General features: G+C 40.6%; 2 protein-coding genes across 4 annotated transcripts in view; both read right to left on the bottom strand.

Moving 5' to 3' along the window:
* map2k6 (mitogen-activated protein kinase kinase 6) overlaps positions 1–8589 on the bottom strand; it is a 35297-nt gene extending 26708 nt beyond the window's left edge. The window contains exon 1 of one of the 3 annotated variants that reach the window (XM_042507890.2): positions 8191–8589. In XM_042507890.2, the coding sequence (XP_042363824.2) occupies positions 8191–8281 (91 nt within the window). In that variant the 5' untranslated portion in view covers positions 8282–8589. Of the gene's footprint in view, positions 1–8019; positions 8127–8190 lie in introns of those variants that run through there. The other 2 variants (XM_042507891.2, XM_088069735.1) reach the window with 2 other exon arrangements.
* Positions 8590–9835: 1246 nt separating this feature from the next.
* btbd17a (BTB domain containing 17a) lies at positions 9836–16528 on the bottom strand. Its single transcript, XM_088070248.1, has 3 exons — positions 16376–16528; positions 13542–13836; positions 9836–12490 (listed from the first exon to the last, which is right to left on the bottom strand). Exons 1-3 carry the CDS (start codon positions 16449–16451, stop codon positions 11416–11418), a joined length of 1446 nt encoding a protein of 481 aa, XP_087926374.1. The 5' UTR covers positions 16452–16528; the 3' UTR covers positions 9836–11415.
* Between the last annotated feature and the right edge of the window lie 23 nt (positions 16529–16551).

Here is a 16551-nt window from a genome sequence, read left to right as displayed (position 1 = left end):
AACACAATTCCTTCCTTTCCTGTTGCTGAGCTCAGCACTGAACTTGCGTCCTGTAGCAGGCAGCGTGGGGTTAATTAAAAGCAGCGGTACATATGATTCCCACAGATTTGCAGCACATGAGCTCAAGTATGCAGCGAAATGCCAGAGTGAGGCCACAGATGGGTGCCTGCGCTCCTGCCACGCCCGCTGCGAGCATGCAATCGGCCTCATCATGCATGTGAGCAGCGAGAGGAAAAAATACTGCTGACGGGGAGGTTTGCAGGGCGGTCAGAGTGTGCAGAAACATGCGTGCAGAAAGCCTCGCCGTGTGAGGGCAGAGGACGGCCGGCCCTGCGTGATAATGAGCCCTGGATCACGGGGGGGTGGGGGTGGGGGGGGTACACGCCACCCACTGCTAACCCACACATGCACTCCGGCTGGAATTCCAACAATCCCAAGAGTTTCTCAATGGAATTCCACAGAGCCGGAGGAAGACGGATCAATCGCAGACGGTGGGAGGCGGCGACACGAGGAGGGGCAGGAAGACACAGAGAGCAACACAGGACAGGAGGGAGGGAGAGATTTGAAAATAACTCCAGCCGGCAGCTCTGGCAGTATGTGAGATACTCTACACTTCCAAAGATGGCAGCTCCTTTAGGTTACAGCTGTCAGAAGCTCCTTTGGGAATCATGTGGTCGCCGGCTCGCGCTACTCTTCCTGTGCACTCGGCTCAACTCGAGTGCAGGAAACGGAGAGCGTCGGGGTGTCAGGTCACCTCGGAGGAAGAGCCGCTTCCACCGACAGAATCCAGGACAAATACCTGGGACGGACATGATAGAGACCCAAATAAACTGAGAGATCCTGCAGGTTCACCTTGACCTTAACTGTTTGGTTTGTAGATGTGAGTCTGAGCAGCTGTCGTGTGTCCACTGTGATCTTGGACTGCCGTTTTGGACCAACTACCAAAAATTTCAAGACCTTTTCTATCGATTTTCACCTGTCATCAGGAGCAGCTTGACACCTCAAAATCTTGAACAAATTGTACCAAAACCTAGTACATACATTGACACTGACCTTTATATAGATCTCCAGCTCTGGCTTGTATATAATGACGCTCACAAAAAAATGATTTACTGATTTACAGACATCTCTTCCCTGATGTATGTCAATGAGGAAAAGGCTTTCTGGGCCAGTGTGCATCACGTGACCGACCCGACTGGTGTAATTCCACTTTCAGCCACTATGTAAATTTTGCATCAACACCTGGTGCACTTCCTGGGGGCTTGATATAATGATGCATTGCCAGGCAGTCAAAAATCGATACAAAATATGTGAGATTCAAATCGGTGAAATTAAAAATGAACCGCAACACTTTTTTGAACAGGAGAAGGCGTAATTTGCTTTTGACTTCGCTTTCTCGATGTGCCAAGTCACTTCGTGTTCAACATCCTACTTCATGTCCGAGACTAGAGACAGCTCACCAATGTAAATAAGACGAAGCAAAGGCAACAGCCACTTTGACAGACAAGATGCTCCGTCCAGTTTCAAATCAGGAGTGTGGCGGCATTTGAGCCTCAAGTCAGAAATAAAAGCAAGAAGATAACAGAAAAATCAATCAAATATTGACAGAAGGTGTTGAACTACAGAAATAGTACAACAAACATGATGCAGCATGAGAGCCGGCATCATGGTGAGGAGCTCTGGTCAGCCCCGCCTACACACGTCCCTACTTAACAATGACCGCACGGCAAAACTACACTGATAAGCGCATGGCACAGGCCGAATCAAGCGAAAAATAAAATTCACACCTGAAATAGCAATCTGATCCCGTCTACAACAAAATTAACTATTTTTAATGGAAGTAGAGCAAAGGTGCTCAATCGCAACATCTGCTTACAGTGTGGCTGTTACTCTGGCCTCTCAATGATGGACCAGTGTCAAAAACTGTTGTGTACATCAGTTACTTAGACACAAAAACATGGCAAAACAAAATGCCAAAGCTACCCTTTAACATCACTTCATGTCTGAATGTAGACCACTTTTCTGTAAAAGTCCCAAAACGGCTGACGCTCGAGACGAATGCCGCCACAGTAACACACAGGACACATTATGCACAAAGGTCATTTACTGTATTATAGATCCACCAGCACACACAACCAGGGTGAGTGTCACACACACTCATCAGCCACATCGTCTGCAAACAGCCGTTCTACTGCAAAATATTTAAAAACGGAGTCACTGATGCAGCCTGAGAACACAGACAATAAGCCCGAAACATACATCATCCACGCAGCTGTGAGTCTGCGTGACGTGAATGTCGTCATCTGCAGAAAACATGATAGACACCCAAAGCAAAGCAAACAAAACCATCGTGTCTATTTTTGGACTATAACTGCTCCTGGAGATGACGCTGTGAATATTAATCAATTAGCTGATTGTTAGAAAATGACTTGTTTAATTCCTCCATCGAGAAAAATGCAAAATAAATTATGAATTTGGGCTCAGGAACATTTTATGGTAACTTTTCAGCATTTTCAGACTTTATTTTGTATTTAAGGTTTGTTTACAATTAAATAAATAAATTAATAATAATAAATAAAATGTAAAAATACTACCTCTACAACAACAACAACAACAACAACAACAAAAACAACAACAATAATAATAATAATAATAATAAACAAACAGACAATATTATTACCTTTAGTTATTCAAAATCCAAAGGCCAGGGGCAAAAGCACATATAATTTAAAACAAACAGAGTTTAAAAATGTTCCTTCAAGTTACTAAACCTGAGGCCTGAGCACACATTTCTCAGACATTTAATATATCAAACATTCAATCAGAAACATATATAGAGATTATTCTGTTATGCTCATAATCTTTGGTTGAAGCTCGACCTCCTAGAAGCACGTGTAAAATATTCTGTTTTCTTTCTGCACACATGTAAAGACACATGAGCCAATTTACTGCAGGTCATTTTCTGAGGTGCTAATTAGAGCTGCTGATGTTGATTTAGAGCTTAAAAAAAGGCATACATGTACAAAAACTGCTGACTGAGGGGTAACGTCTGCGTGAAGGGTGCTTTCAGGACGCTCTCATACGATTACAACCCTTTTAAAATTTCGCTCGGAGAAAACAGCAGCCGGTGCAGACACTTTCCTAAAATCAACCTCCACACGTGGAGAGAAATGTTTGGCAAAAACAAAGTTGTTGATTGGTAGACAGATGATGTTCGCTCATCAAGTGCATGCAACTCCAGTGTAGTGCAAACCTGTTTATCTAAACAGTTAAGAGAATTTAAGCTTTCATTTTAGTTTTCCAGACAAACTGATCAACTTAAAAAAAACATGCATCTTGAAATTAAATGAAGCATATCAACATCTACAATCACCTGCAATTAAAGAAACATTTCACTGCTGGAAAGAAGCCTTTTTAATCAAACTAGGCTGCAGCAGAAAGACGTAAATACTTTTCAAATTGGTGCTAAATGACAGAAAAAAACAGAGGAAAAGAACACTTTTGCTCAAGAGCCAAAAAACCTAAAAATCCTACTACAAATTCAAAATTACGTTACAAAATTATTAGAAATTTTTTTCTAGGTCATTTTTTGTCTTTTCTTTTACTTTTTTAATTTTATTATTATTATTATTATTATTTATTTTTTTTAAACTTATTTTCAGGTAATTTTCTTTTACTTTTTTACAAATTTCTTGCAAATTTTTGGTGATTTCTTCTTTGTTGCTTATGTGTTTTTGTAAAGACTAAAGCATATATATTTAGGTTTTAAAAGCTTAATGACAGTATTTCTAAATACTCTGGTATACTGTAAAACTACAATGCCGCCCTAAGCTACACACTACCCATGCTGTTTTGAACCAAAGCTGGTTGAAAATCACCTAAGCGATCCCTTTAATTTGCAGCCAGTATCCTGCATTGCACGGCCATGCTACAGTGCAACACCCCCTCCCTTCCACATCCTCATCCTATTTCAGCAGCGAAATGTGGAAACCTGCTGCCATCACGACCACGAGACGTACTCCAGGAGACCTGAATTTATGTCTCTCTCATTTTCAGCAGAGCGCACGCTCATATTTTTCCTTTATTGCAAAGAACAGCAACATCTCACAGTTGCATAAACCTGTGCTCGCATGCAACGCAGCTGAAACAAACACAAACTGCTTTAAATGTCCTGAATATTGCTGCTGGCGTGCAGTCAGAGGAGTCTGAATGTATGCACTCAGTCAACCCCCCCCCGAAAAGAGAAGTACAGTCAGTGGATCATGTGAACAATGCTCTGAACAATTCTACTGTTCCTGCACTAAAGGCCTGGAAGCGGACCAACAATCGGCCCGTCGAAACAGCAAATTTAGTATCTGTGCAGCTGAAAAACGCAGCCCGCATTTGCATGACAAACGGGACATTTGTGCAGGGGCGCGAGGGCCGCCCGAGGCTGCAGAGGGGACACGAGCCGGGAGGGCCGCCGTCACTGCCGAGCCGAGCGCGCTACAGCACAGAGCGACAATGATGAGGGCCAAAGTGTCGGGGCCACGCAGGGCAGCGCTCGAGGAGGACACACTCTACGTGCACGTGATGTGAGAACAGAAGCAGCAGCAGGGTGAAAGGACTTGACTCAGTCTGGCACGATTTCAATAAAAACACAAGGACGCAGAGCTTATTTTAGCGCTGCAGATTTGTACTCATTTCCTTCAGTAGGTGTCAGTTATACAACACTTTTATGTTGTTCAGTCTGTGTCAGAGGAACTGTAAGTAGTTTGGATCTTTTTATGGTACCAGCCCAAATGTGCTCATCACACAGGTTTCCATTAACCCTTAAACTGTGCAAATTAAAATTGTAAATATAAAAAACGCCTAATGGAAACACATCAATTAAAAAAATAAAATAAAATTTAATTTATCGCAAAAAAAAGTTCTTACGCCCACGTGAGGTGGTATTTCAGGTGATCTGGGAAAAACATTTAGCAAAACTGCACGGGGTTGGCTTTTCTAGGTCACACGGTGCAACGGAAATAAATAATAAAGAACAACTTGCAACTTGAAAAACTTTAATCTAATTCTACCTCAAACCAGCACAAACTGGTTTTCTTACCAGTGCAAAAAGCTGTAAGCACAACAGTAACAATTATTTAAACATGGAAAAATGTAACTGAATCCAAAGGCCATGTCGAGCAGCTTTTCCACGGGGCTGAGATTTATAAAAACCCAGTATTGAGCCTAAAACCTAAGTCCTAAAGGCTTTCTGACGAGTGAGTCAGGCCGACGTTAGCTTTCGGGTTGGCCTACAAAAAAAACTCATTCCCGGTAAACTCTATTTGCTTTGGAATATTGTTTTTTTTAGGACTAACACTGATACAGAATATCAGCAGTTTATGAAACCGATAACAGATATTTGGAACCAATATGCATTTGCAATAAAAATGAAAATCTTTCTGTCAATATTTAGAATTTGAAGTATAACAAACTCCAACACAAAACTTTCCAGTTCCCTGCAACCTTTTTCTAAACTCAAGTAAAATATGAATAAAAAAATGAATAAATAAAAATATAATACAAAGTAAAACTTCCTCCCATGCCGACACTTCCTTTGCACTTTTTAATTCATTAATTTTATCTGCAATCATTAAAACAGATAACAGAGATAATCTGCAAAATGCCAAATATCCGCCCCGATAAACAGCCAGGCCGATAATCTGTCTACTTTAAAACAAGTGGCCTTTCATTTTTACTGAAATATACAAAAGCTATTTTTGCAATTCTAACTTGCACTGACAATTTCCTTGCAAAAAAACACCTACTTGAATGATCTGTATCAACACTACGAAGGATTCGTGCTTTCACACAGCTGCAGCGAAAACAATTCATCAGGCCGAGAGGAGACCAGCAGAAGTAATTTCATCGCCCGCGTCATTTCATACTCCAAAAAGTCAAGCCGAAAACTTCACAGTGCAAACAATCAACCCATCAATTAATCGACTTCCCTTCAGCTGTAGATGTGTGTATGTGTGTGTGTGTGTGTGTATGTGTGTGTGTTGTTTCCTGCACATCAATGAATGACAACAGAAACCTACTTCTGCTCTCAGGAAAGTCCCAAACCGACTCATTCATCTACAAATACAAAAAATGTCTGTGCATTATTCATCATCATGAACCGGCTGCAACAAGACAGTTCCTGTGTGTAGGTGGGAGGACAACTGACTGTAGCACATAAACAGTGAGAGGCTCCGACCATCGGGGGCTCTGTCTCCTACCTGTGCACAGCCTCTCACTGTGTGTGTGTGTGTCTGTGTGTGTGTGTGTGTGCGTGTGCGTGCTGCATGTTGTGCAATGAACCACTTTGGACTTCTTGGAAAACACGGTACACGGGAGGAAAAAGCTGCTTTCACTGCAGCTGTTTTTCTCTGCTGCATTCACTGATGATGTGAGGGCTCAGAGGCTGCAGGACGGAGCTCAGCGGCGCCCGTCAGCGCTGACACGAGTCGGGGTCAAAGTGTCACACGGGGTTCCCACATGTTTTCATGAACAAAATTTCAAAACTTTTCCATGACTTTTCAAGGATACTTGAATTTACTTGATACTTTTCTTTCCCTCCCTTTGTTTTTTGTCAGATTCAAACTCTGTTCAAACATAATTTCAGCGTCCCACAAGATGTGTTCAAGGACCGTCAAAACTGTGAAAATCCAATGATAATTTCTGTTTTTTCAGTTTCTGGCTGTAATAAATGATGTTATTTTAGGTGATTTTTGAAGAAAAAAAACATTTAAAAAAAAAAGAGAAAACAAACAAAAATTAAGTTTTCTATTAAAATAGCCACAAACTAAAAAGAAATAAAATTAAATTGAAATTAACGGAAACATGCCTTTAAAAACTATTTTCTTGAAACAATCTTTTTAAATTTTCTATTTTAAAAAAATGGCAAAGAAATAAAAAAAAATGGCAAAGCTTTTCAAAAACATGCCCATCACACGTTTTCCTAAAACAAATTTCCAAAATCTTTAAAGTTTTCTCAAAAAAATTCCTGAACTAAAAAGTCAAAATGAATTTAAAATAATTAATTATTTATAATAATCTCCAAAAATAAAATAAAAAGAAACAAAGAAAAAAAACAATTCCTAAAAAAGTTTATAAAAATCTCCAAAAAGAAAAAAAAATCTGAAGAAAAAATGCAAACTTTTAAAGAAAAAATGCCTTCCAATCACCTTTTCTTAAAACCAATCTCCATTTTTTTTTAGTTTTCTACAAAAATCACTCAAAATAATAAAAGAGAAAAATCACATTTTAAAGTTTTCTATAAAAATAGCCATTTTTTTCTTTCAAAAACAAAAAAAATCAAAACATGCCTTCTCAACCCGCAGGCCCAGCTTGGAAGGCATGTTATGCTACATTAATATATTTTATTTATTAAACACATTTCAATGATTTTTCCAACATTTTCAACGATTTTTACTATTTGCATGACTTTTCGAGGCCTAGAAAGTGCGATTGTGAAATTCCATGACTTTTCCAGGATTTCCATGACTGTGGGGAACCCTGGTGACATGCTTGCTGTTCTGTGCACGCTGAGGACAGAGCTGGACATCAGTGGACAGTGGGGTTTGAAACACACACCGTGCAGCTGACAGAATGGACACTTGTATTTTAATAGCTCCTGTTCTTGAACTCAACGCTCACAACGAATTCTATTATTAGATTTCCATTTTCTGTCCCATAAGCAGAAACAAATCGGCGGCCAATAAACACTCAAAGTTGACCGCTGACAGCTGCAGCCAGGCTGTCACGTCATGTTGCCCTCCTGCACCAAAACCGCGCATATTTGCGGCGCTGCACGCGACATGGCTCTCGTGTATTTACCTTGAGCCGTGCATCAACTCGCGCAGAGTTTGATTATAAAGAGTTATAAAGAGTGTCCTTGTCTATCTCGTGACTGTTAAAGGCGCCCAACATCCCCGCTGCCTGCCTGCCTGCCTGCCTGCGCGCCGCTAATAACGTCAATATGAGTGAGTACACATAGCATCGTCTTACCAGGAACTGTGCAAAGGGGAACATCTTGAACAGGAAATGCAACTGACCCTCCTAAACCATCCAACTTTAAAATGCACCGGCCGTGCTCGAGCTGCAGCGGTGCATGTTGCAAACCGTGCAGCCGTGATTGCACGTCGGTAGTTTTTGCACGGATCGGTTTCATATTCTTACCTCCCTTTGGCTGAGACATTTCCCCTTTGCTTTGATGAGGGGGAGGGGAAGCACAAAAGACTTTGCCTTCTTTCTCACTCCCTCCCTCCATCGCCCTCGCACTGGAGCTTCAGCGGCTTGCTTTTGCAACAAAGATGCAAAATACAAGCCTCGATCTTCATGCACTTGGAGCCTTTTTGCGTCCGGAGCGTGCGTGTCCGTGCAAGGAGCGGCGGTACAATTGCACGGCCCCCGCAGGCGACGGGAAAACAGGTAATTTTTGCAATTGCACTGCAAAGAATTCTCCGCAGCACTTACATGATGGGCCAAGGCTGGCAGCTGAAAGCTCCTAACTTGGATCAGTGTGAGCCCCTGCGAGAGAACGTTCTTCCTGCTTGGAGCGCAAAGGATAATGGGAAATGAAGTCTGCAGCGGTTAGGCAGCGTCCTCTGTTGTATCTGGCGCTTTTATGTGTGCACTGTGAACGTACATTGTGTTGTGCAGTGGTGAAAAGTAACTAAAGTGAAACATTTTAATTTATTTGTTTAAATATAAATATATATATTTTTTATTTGATTTTTCATTATATACTCTTTAATTTTTTGGTTTTGGGGAAAGTTATCAAGTATTTTTAAGTCAAAAGGCTCTGTTTTGTGATTTAAAAAAAATTTGACTCATGTTTTCTGATTTTTTGATTTCTGACATGCTGTTACATTTTATTCAATGTGTTTTCTGAAATTTTGCTTCGTTTTGACTCTTGTAGGTTTTTTAAAAAACTTTTTTTTTTTTTTTTAATTTTTTTTTTAACATCTTTGGGCTTTGTTTGAGATATCAGTTTTCAAGTCAACATTATGATTATTATTGTTGTTGTTACTGTTGCTATTGTCATTATTAGACCTATTTTATTTAAGATCTTTATAACATACCTTTTAATCTTTGGGCTTGGGATAAAATATCAGTTATTTCCAGTTTTAAATGATCAAATGTTGTGTTTTTGGAATTTTAAAAAATCGTGTTATCTGACATTTTGTTTTTTTCTTAAATGTTGCTGACTAAAAACAATTTTTTTTAGTCCACAGTGGCTCTAAAAAAATTGTTTAAAATAACATGCATATCAGAGTTAAAAAGCCGTGTCAATAGAAATTGTGTTTTTGAGTGTTTAAATTTCAAAATTAAACTGTTGGATTTTGTCTCATATTGATCAGAAACAGCAGCCAATCGCAAAGTGGTAATTTGGCAGCGATGCAAACCATTAATTTGCCAGTATAGATAAAATAGACCTGACTAAAGTAAAATAATTGGATTATTTTTGTTTGTGGTGGTGAAGTGATGAAAAAAATCAAACGACATTCATGACGCACTTTTAGTTTCTTTTTAAAACGTCAGTAAAAATCTTTATTATAAGGTAACATTGATTAATACAACAGTGAATCTAGACTTTAATCACGTTAATGAACTAATGACAAGCTACTCTGACATTTAACATGGTGTGAAAGCTTATAAAGAGTGGATTTTAAACACATAATGAATAAAATAAAAGTAAAAATGTGCATGTTGCAGCACCTGAAGTTCAACAGGATGACCCCAGTGAGCCGATTTAGTGATTTGTAGGTCGAAAATGTCTTTGTCTCAGTTGTTTCTGGCCTAAGAACAAAAGCAGACCGTCCAAATGTACAAGCATGGCCAATAAAATTATTAGGAAAAAAGCAAAAAGAATTGTGATATTTGTATTAACCGCATGTGAAACAAAAAGTCCGACAAAATATGTCTGATCCTTTTCATCCCATTTTTAAAGAATTCATAAAATTGCCATCGGGAAGACGCAGCTGCATGAATATTTTCAAAAACTCTTATACGAAAAACAATAACTTTGCAAAATGCGTAAGCACTATTTGCTGTGGAAAAATGTCCGTTATTGTCTGCACTCTGCGTGTTGTGATTTATTGAATGTAGGTGAGTTAACAGCTTGAACCGAGATATCTAAATGGAGTTTGACCTGCAAATCACCAAATCAGTGCGCACTGGGTGATGAATGACAGCCGTGACCCCTCAATCGTAAACGGGGTTAAAATAGCACCAATATTTCAAAACAATACAAAGAAAATGCAGGAACAGAAAGCTTGAGCATAAAGGGTGAGACTGGAGATATTCTGTTTTTCTTATTGTCAATAAATCCACTATTCAGCAATATGTTAGTAGATGCTCTTTTTGTGTCTCATGTGGACATTTTCTGCAAGTTTCGTGATGATTGGCCCATCGGTTACTGAGTTTGGGTGATTTACGTACTGAGCCACGTCCTTTTTGAAGTTCATGTGACAATATCTTGGAAAACACAACAAAAAAAAACAATATTAATGCAACTTTTGATAAGCTTTGTCCAGTAATGATCCACGTAAAATTTGGAATGAATCAGCCTTGCAAATTTAGAAGGAGATGGAAAAGAGTTGGATTTTTTGAAAACTTTTAAATGGTGTAAAATACAGTTAGGCAGACATTATTGGTTTTTGGGACTCATGCGTCGGATTTCAGGTCAATCCAATTTACAGCTTAGTTATTATTATATTGTGTTCATAGATGTTTTTTTTAGTATTAGTACCCCCATCAGGCCACATGTCTTGGCCATCGTTTGCACACAACTTCCAGTCATTGCTGATAACTTCATGGTGTACCATCTCAAAAAAAACAAAAGGTTCAGTATTTCCTGAAACATCTGGGCACTGTAGTTTTCAGTAAACGTTATTTAAACAGTAGGAAATACTGCATTTGTTGGGCACTACTTTCAGCTGCGGATGAACACACATTAGTTGATCTAGTGAGTATTAACAGCAGAAAGAAGGAGGAAAACGTGCATTTGTTTGGGATTATTTTCAGCACCAATTGATCCACATTTTGCTTTGATACATACACAAGACTTAATTTTAGGTTTTGTGCATTTTCATGGGATTTTTTGACAGTAAGAAAAAATAGATTTATCCTTTTAGACATGTTTCATCGTGATTTTAAGCTCGTCATCAACAGTCATGAGTCAAGCTTTGGTGTGTTAGTTAATGAAAACAGCTTTTATGTGAGACAAGACAAACGATCCAAACATCACACACGAGGAGGATTCAGATTCACGTCCCCGTGATGATATGAGCGAGATGTTGTTTCACACCGTTGGATCGGTCAGATCAAGGTTTGAGTCCTGAACGGTTCAGGAACCAGAGCTAAATAGGTGGAAAAGGGGCAGGGGAGGAAGGCAGAGAGTCAGTTCTTGCTGGTTATGAGGGTTTGGTACAGCGGCTTCACCACAATATGGAGGAAGAGCGAGCTGTCGATGAGGTACTCAGACGTCCGGCGGTATAGGTCTGCTTCGGCCAAGAAGTCGCCGTTCTCCTCCGTGCTCTGGTGGAAGTTGTAGACGTGTTTCACCACCACTTTCCCCTGCTGCTGCGCCATCACAAGTACCGTCTTCTGGAAGTTCACCCCGGCGAAGTCTGCGCTGGACGTAGCCGGTGTGATGATGATGCGAGGGCGTCCTCCCTCCACACGTGTCGGCTGCATGGCGCCAGTTTCCGTGTACATCGGCCTCATGCTGAGGGGTAACCAGCGCGGCGAGAAAAGTGCGTTCCAAGTCACCCGTTTGCTGGAGTCATGACCGCTGGGCCCCAGCTGGGTCTGGAAGCTGGTGCTGCGGTCGTCCCGTGAAGGGTTGCTGATGATCCACGGCGCCCCCCACACCGGCGAGAGGTAGTTCCTCGGCATGAAGAGGCTGCAGTTCACGTCAAAGTACTTGGCCATGTGCAGCGGCGACGCAGAGTGAAACTGGTAGGACATGTACAGCAGGTCACGCACCGACTCCTGATAGCGGGCCAAGACTGACGACTGGGTCTGCAGGCGGAAGAGCTCCCGCGGCGGCATCATGGCGTAGCGCACAGCTCTCAAGGCGTTCTCGGCCGTCAACCCGTCCGGCTCGTTCTGAATAATCCACGCCTCCAGCGCCGCAAAGAGCTCCATCTCGCTCTGCAGGATGAGGTCGGAGCGCTGCAGCAGCGACATGAGCAGCTGGCTGCTGATGGTCACCCACTCCCCGCTCTGCAGCACCGACGACAGGTTCCACGCCATGAACTGAAGGCAGCTGTCCCTCAGAGTCACGTCCCCGGCCTGCAGGGCGTACTCGTACCAGCCCGCCACGTGGCCCGACAAGGAGTCCCGGGCCAGATTCTGGGTCATGTACTGGGTGATGCCCTGCTGCAGACCCGTCACTTGGTACTTAGTGGCCAGCTTGTGTAAGGGCGTGGCCTGATCCAGACGCAGAGAAATCTCTCCGCAGTACAGATACCTGCTCGGAGGGAGGGAGGAAAGGGTTAATGTAGGAGCATTTGAAGCACAACGTAAATGCATACAGGACGCGACCATTCAGGCTAAAACAGCTGCTCCAAAAACATGCATGAGGGGAGTTTTTATACAGAGTAATGCCACACCAACTCATTCGCAAGCAATGAATTTTTTTCAATTTGGCCTCAAAAAGTCTAAACCACTGGTGTCGTGGTACTCAAAATCGGTCTTGGTCTTGAGATCCCTTTTAGAGGGTCTCGTATCTGAATCGAACGCATTTTGACTCGGTCTTATCTCGGACAAAGCGGACTCCAGATGTTTAATCGAAACTGTTCGAGACCCCAGTGGATTCATTTGTTAACATAATTAATGCGAGTGGATGTAAAACTTCCTTCTCAAATCCAGACAACCATATAAATCATTTGTAGTTTTCTGTTTTCTTTTTTTAACTGGTGCTTTTGTGATTATGTGAAAAATCAGTGATCAAAGTTTGGAGAAAAAAACATTGAAAATTTTGAATCACAGAATTTTGTTGCATGTAAAGAAACTGTTACAGTCATCTTCTGTAGAAAACCCTAAATCTGATATGTTTAAAAATACGCCCCGCAAGTGGGGCAAAAATATAATTTTTTCTTTTTATTATGGGTCCTTGAAAAGCCATAGGAAGGTTTTGGAATTCTGTCCATGAAAATGAGTGGGAACTCTGGTTCTGTGGAAAAAGTCCAGTTTAAAACCTGAGTTAAGAGGCTCAGTCAGTCTGGCAGATGGCAGATCTGCAGTTCAGGTTTTGATCAACCTCATTAGCATGCGAGATAAAAATAGATTTAGTTATTGATTGCTGCTGCAGCTCAGGCTCCTGGATGTCTTACTGCTGCACCACAGGAGCTGCTATCGAGCCGCGCAGCAGCTCACTGGTGGTCAGTTTGTTTTACGTTGGGCTCATCGATTGTTTGTCAGATGTGGGGCGGCAGCTGCAGACGTCACGCCACCAGAGGGCGAGATAAGTCAATCACACAGAGGGAGGAAGTGCTTCGTGCAGCAGGATGAAACCTCACCTGATGAACTTGTCGAACACGGCGGCGCAGTCGGAGCTCTCCTTCAGGACCAGCGTGCTGCTGTTGCGGCTCAGCAGGATCTCCTCGAACACGGGGCTCTGCAGGGAGAGCACCAGCGAGTGCGCCTGGATCACCTTCACCTCGTCCGCACTGGGCGTCTCCACCCTGAGCGACACGTCGCTGCCGTTCCCCTGAACTAGCAGGGCCTCGAGGCGCTGCACCAGCGTCAGGGAGTGGCCGATGGTGTCCCCGCCGGCGCCGCCTCCGTCCTGCACCAAGTCGACTTTCAGCATGCCTGGTGGAGGGAAGAGAAGGAGGAATATTCTGAGTTAGAAGAAAAATGTAACTTTTAAGCAGCTTTCCCAGCTGGCAATTGTTGGTTCTTAAAACGTTCTGAGAATGTACAATGCAATGTTTCCGTAATGTTTTCAGCAGCATGTTTTCTTTAAGTTCCCAGAACGTTCTTCATGAAGTTTCTCTGTAAACATAAAAAAATGTACTTATATTTTTGTCATATCACATTACATTTTCATTAAAAAAAAAGATCTGTAACATGTTCTGAATGTTGCTTTAAAACCGTTATTTGTTCTGTAACATTTTTGGCACGTTTTATAAAAGAACGTTCTAAGATCTGTCACCTCTCAACATCACCAAAACATCCTCACAGTGTTGCAGTTTAAACGTTACGTCTTAGTCGGCATTCAACCTCACAGCAACATTTGAAATAATAAACGTCCTTAAATCATTCTTTGAACATGAGATTAAAATGTTAAAGAACTTCCTTTTAAGTGATGTGAAAAATAGTTTCAATAACATAATTTTATTATGAATTAACTGTGTTAAAAATTATGGTAATTAGATATATAACACTTTTGAATTCCTTTTAAATAATGTGAAAATATTCTTTTTAGATAGATCTAATTTTTATCAGTAAAAAAACTTTCAAAATTTCAAAGTGTTATACACTTAATTACCACAATTTTCAACAGTTCATTTCTAATAAAATCATGTTACTGCAACAATGTTTTCACATTATTTAAAAGAATTTTATGGGTTATGCACTAATTATGAACACACATTTGAAAGTTTTTTACTAATAAAAATTAAATCGGCAGATTAACAGATTTTTCCACATTATTTTAAAGGAATTTTAAAGTGTTAAAGTTGTTCCAATATTTTTTAAAATATTATTTAAAAGGATTTTCTTAAAAACATGATTGCACGTTCTCCGCGGTTCCTGGAGAACGTGCAGAGGTTGCATGTCAGTTGTTTAGTGGAGCAGATAGTGGGGCAGTATGATCCAGATCCAGGACATTGATCAGTCCAGCTGCTGTCTGGATAATGAGGGATTGTGGGTCACGTTTAATTAAAGCTTTGTATCAGCTGAGGCGGTTGTAGCACGCCGCCCCTCCTCCACCTCCACCACCCTGCAGACAGGAACTGACAGGATCTGAGGCCTGATTCGTATTAGCAAAGACAGCTTCCTCTTTCTGATTCTTCATAAATATTTGGCACTTCCTTTCCTCCTGATTAAAAAAAAAAGAAAAAAAAAGGAACAAATGCAGTTGCGAGCCGCGACGTTTCGTTTAAATCACAGACGGGACCACAGACAGTTTCAGGTGCAGGCCGTTCATGTGGGAGGAGCTATTCAGTGGTAATGAGTCAAAGTACAAGAAAAGGTTTCACTGGAAAATCAGATTTTAACCCTTCAAAATCTAAGCAAATCGGCATGACATCTTTTAAGACATGGAGAAAGAGCAACTTATAAAATTACCCAAATATTAACAAAAAAAAGTATACACACACATTAGAGGTTCAATTATAACAACAGTTATGGCGCCTGTGACAAACTGGTAACAACAAAAAATTGCTACACTCTCTTCTCAAAACTGAGATTTGGCAAACTGGCAAAAACATGTGAGAAAAGTGTTTCCCAAACTTCTCCTTCAGCATCACTTGTCCTACATGTTTTAGATCTCTCTGCTCCGACACAGCTGATTCAAACGATCAGCTCATTATGAACTCCTGAAGCTGCCGACAACAAACTGATGGTTTGAATCAGCTGCAGCAGAGATCTAAAACATGCAGGCCTGGTGGTGCGCGAGGAGAGGTTAGGGAAACGCTATTTTAGTGTACTATTGTATAATAATAATAATAATAATAATAATAATAATAATAATAATAATAATAATAAATTATTATTATTATTATTATTATTAGCATTATTTAATTTTTTTTTTCTGCAGGATCAAGACTAAAAAAGATGAACTAAAAAAATAAATAAAACATGGTAAAAAAAAAAAAGAAAGAAAAGAGCCACTTGGTAAAAAATGTTCAACAAATTGCAATAAATTAGTAGATTGAGAAATAATAATAATAATCATAATAACAATAGTAATAGGTAGGGAGCATGTCTAGGAAAAAAATAAAATAGGGAAAATTATAATAATTTTGACTATGTTTACAATAATATAATTAAACATTTTAAAGCACCTTTTCTGGGTCATTTTCTTTTTTTTGTTTTTTTGATAATTGATAATTTGATAATTTTTGGGTCATTTCTTTAGTTGCTCTTTGCCTTTCCACATTTTTGAAAGAAATTAAGCCACTTTGCTCAGGTTTCAAAGGGTTAAGGGCACTTCATCAAAATGACACATTCATTTTCATGAGAAGGAAACCATCTGTAATTACTGTTATTAGTTCAAAAACCACATAACTCATTTACAGCATCGCCTGTGGCCTACACGCCCAGAACCACCAAACAAACTCTTTGTGCTGCAGAACATTAAAATAAAACTGGATCACAAATGATTCACTAATGAGGCAAAGCTCACCTGCAGCAGCGGCCCCAGAGTGCACGCAGAGGGCCAAAATCAGCATCCAAACCTGGATCTGAGCTTGTTTCCCCATTGTCTTCCTCCGTCCGTCCTTCTGTCCTCACTACTACGTCTGGATTTGTGTCCACTCTGCTGTGTAGGACGAGGGGGTCTGTGTCTGAATGTGGGACAGG

This window comes from Plectropomus leopardus, chromosome 19, assembly GCF_026936395.1.
Source record: "Plectropomus leopardus strain MGB_pleo_1.0 chromosome 19, ASM2693639v1, whole genome shotgun sequence".
In the NCBI taxonomy this organism is placed as follows: Eukaryota; Metazoa; Chordata; class Actinopteri; order Perciformes; family Serranidae; genus Plectropomus; species Plectropomus leopardus.
Note: the sequence above shows the minus strand (reverse complement) of the source record. Positions and strands in the feature narration are given on the sequence as shown.